This window comes from Notothenia coriiceps, unplaced genomic scaffold, assembly GCF_000735185.1.
Source record: "Notothenia coriiceps isolate Sejong01 unplaced genomic scaffold, NC01 NC01_scaffold00020078, whole genome shotgun sequence".
Lineage (NCBI taxonomy): Eukaryota > Metazoa > Chordata > Actinopteri > Perciformes > Nototheniidae > Notothenia > Notothenia coriiceps.
The window spans coordinates 105,413-108,727 of record NW_011352779.1 but is presented as its reverse complement, the minus strand read 5'-3'; the positions used below and the strand labels follow the sequence as shown (position 1 = coordinate 108,727).

The 3,315-nt window shown below is 39.4% G+C and overlaps 1 protein-coding gene across 1 annotated transcript in view; it reads right to left on the bottom strand.

The window, feature by feature from the left end:
* Nucleotides 1-3,315, bottom strand: part of helz (helicase with zinc finger) — a 59,462-nt gene that overhangs the window by 28,853 nt on the left and 27,294 nt on the right. The window contains exons 19-20 of the mRNA XM_010779283.1: nt 2,583-2,684; nt 878-1,056 (exon numbers count right to left, since the gene is read on the bottom strand). Of these exons, the coding sequence (XP_010777585.1) occupies nt 878-1,056; nt 2,583-2,684 (281 nt within the window). The remainder of the gene's footprint in view (nt 1-877; nt 1,057-2,582; nt 2,685-3,315) is intronic.

Below are 3,315 nucleotides of genomic sequence, written 5' to 3'. Positions count from 1 at the left end.
AAAGAAACATACATTGACTATCTGTTGCATACACCCCCCAGAAATCAACTGCCAAAAACAGTTTTTAATGTAAGATAAGGACTTTAAGGACGCGTCACTGCGGCTCTCTATGGGGACGACCACAGAGGAGAGACGGAATGCACTGAGCTCTCTCCGTCTTCAGTTATAATATGTNGAAATTGCATTGCGTTTTAGACGAAGGAACCGGAAGAAGTTTACTTCCGGGTTTAAGGACGCGTCACTGCGGCTCTCTATGGGGACGACCACAGAGGAGAGACGGAATGCACTGAGCTCTCTCCGTCTTCAGTTATAATATGTTTAAACCAATTGATTAAATTTACTAATTCATTAACACAAAAATGTATTTTTGTGTACTGTTATAGACGAATAATAAAAATGACTTTACTTAAGAGTTTTGCCTTTTGTTGAGAGTAGCGAATCCTTGTTTGTTCCTTGTTCTTTCATTTTAAGGCTATCATTGTGTTGGACTGTATTATACTAAAATGGTGCTCACCGTATCTTGTAAACCTTATTTATATAAAAAATAAGCAGAAAATTGATATTGATAATCAACTCGTCTCATCGCAAAAATTGCAATATTATTTAAGCCTGTTGTGTACCTTCATGAAATAAGAGTAAGATTTCTACCAAAGAAAAGTTGGCAGAACCATCTGCTGTGGATTGTTGAATAAATCGGCACTATGTAAACCTTGCCGAAAAAAATGATTATCAAGAGCACAATATTCAAATATTTTGAAATGACAAAATCCAAGTTGAAGTGGCAAACAAAATGCTTTATATAATAAAAGCTGCTGAAGGCACTGCTCGCCCACTACAACTCTTCCTGAGATCACCTCCTATGTTCTCCAGTACTCACCAGGCTCCAGGTCCAGCTGACAGAGGTATTGGGAGGTGCTGAGGGTGACCACCACCACACGGTGCCTGAGGATGTCCTCCTTTGTGGGCATCTGGAAAGTCATGTGTGTGTTGGAGATGAGACAGTACTGCTGGACCAATGGGTTCACCGTCTTCACCCAGCGGTTCCTGAAGTATACCCTAGAGAGAGAACGAAAGGACAAACGTCAGCAGAGAGAAACAACCAAAAGAGAACAACATCAATTGCTTCACAGGTCTGATGTACGCCGCCCTTAACACCTGCATTGTACATTTAATTAACAGTTATTCTTAATTTTAATTAAAAAACATTGTTTAAGTAATTCAAAACATTGTTTGAAAGAGTAATGTGCTACACCAAGCTTTAACTAGTTAACTAAGCATGTATCTACATTCCCAAATGACATAGCACTAAAGTCTATAAATAGCTCACATTGAGATAAATGTTATGATGCAAACAACTAGTCCATGATGAGTACAGATCAAACTTATGATAACTCATTTTAAAGAGAGATTCTGGCATCAATGTATTTTATTCTGTTATGCTTCACTCCAAAGAAGGCCAACTATAAAGTATTGAATATTTTTGACAGGGAGAACCAAACATAAAAAAGGCTCATAATAAAAGTCAATAAATGTGCTATTTTAGGTGGAATACTCTTCCTTTTAGGACGCATGGCCGCATATAACAGTCCTGTTCCACATACTGTTACTAATTATTCAAACAAGGTTTTTATTCTGAGTCCACTCATCCCACATGCGACCAGTGGGAGCTGAGAGAGGATAATGGGCAATGCATTGAACTCAGAAGGCCCAGTCATGTCATTTGATTGTCCGTGTGGTCCCTAGGCTCACAGACACACAGCTGTCTCATCAGGCCGTGGCTGGTCAGCGCCTTGCTCTCCTGTCCTCTGTGACCTCTGGGCTTGCTGAAATGTGATTAGAAATCACTGAAGCAGCGTAAGGACGTTTTGTGTGTCTGAAGCCTCCACGTGGAGTTCTTGGGGTCACATCTCTGAAGCACGAAAATGTGCTTTGGGGCAAAGCAGCACAGCCACTAAACGATCTCTGCATCATGTGGATGGATTAGGCTTTCAAATAATGTTAATCCAGTTCATGATTAGATGAGTTAGTGTCAGCAATTTAAGGGAAGGATATTGTTTTTTTATTTATAGAATGAACCAAATACTGGTAGTAGTATTACTGGTACAAATCTACTTTACACACCAAATAACTGAGCAGATCACTGGCTATAAATGGCTCATAATGACAAACTATTACTGCATTAAGGAATTACAGTATATGTCTAATGTCAAGATAAAAGTGTGCTTTAGGGGCTGTAGACCTAAAACATGCAACAAGTTGCGAATTTTAACGGGATGGGGTGTTTATTTTTGTCAACTGTAGGTAAGTTGTGGTCTCAGTACCATTACATTATAAACCATGAAATTGTGGCCCAGTGGTACGAAATAATAAGCTAACCGTAAGGACATAAGATACATCTAAATATAAATGAACTGCAGCCTGCAGATGACATACCAATACAGTCAGGCAGAACATGTAGGTTCAAAATGTACCTTTAGAAGTGTAAGGTTTCCTTTAAGGCACTGATTTGTGTTTTAACTGCTGTACACACACAGATCACATAAAGCAAGTTTCTGCCCTTAGCCGTAAGTGTGCTTCCATACCTGAGAGGTCTAGCATGCGGATTGCCTGCATCGACGTAAGGATGAAGGTAGTCCTTGATGTAAAGGTCGGCCGCGCTGTTGGAGTGGGTGCAGATCAGGACCCTGAAGAGACAAAAGATAAACAATGTCAGACGCAAAGCTTCAATCGGTTCACTTAACCTGCCATTATGGGCCGTTTCCCTCTAGTTTCAGACAACTTGTAGAGGGACAGCGAGGCCATGGGTGTACTCATTGAAATTGAGAAAACTGTTTTTCGTAGTTACCCATTTCAAGAGAACTCACAGTGACATCGATATGCAGAGGAAAAAGTTATAGAACATGTACAATAACACAAAGTGACGAGGATCTATACAGCATCTTCATCACTTTACAGTGATGCAAACACAGGTATGGTGAAAAAAGAGAGAACTATTCGAAGCAGAAAGAAACAGCGTAATATACCATCTGACAAAGGCCTGTGCTATAATGCTTCAATTAACTGGCTATTATTTATAATATACTCAGATCAATAGGAGACAGATATTTTAAGTTATAAATCAAGGGTTTTTATTATTATTTACAGCAGGGGCGGGGAACCTTTTTCCTTTCAATTTTTACAACATCCTCCGAGGTCCCTACAAATTATTGAACTCAACCTCTGCTTAAAAAAACTAAAATCACAGACAATTCATTTGGCCTTTCTTTCATGCTGTGCAAAGAAAAAGCAACCTCTTAATCCAGATATCTTACCATG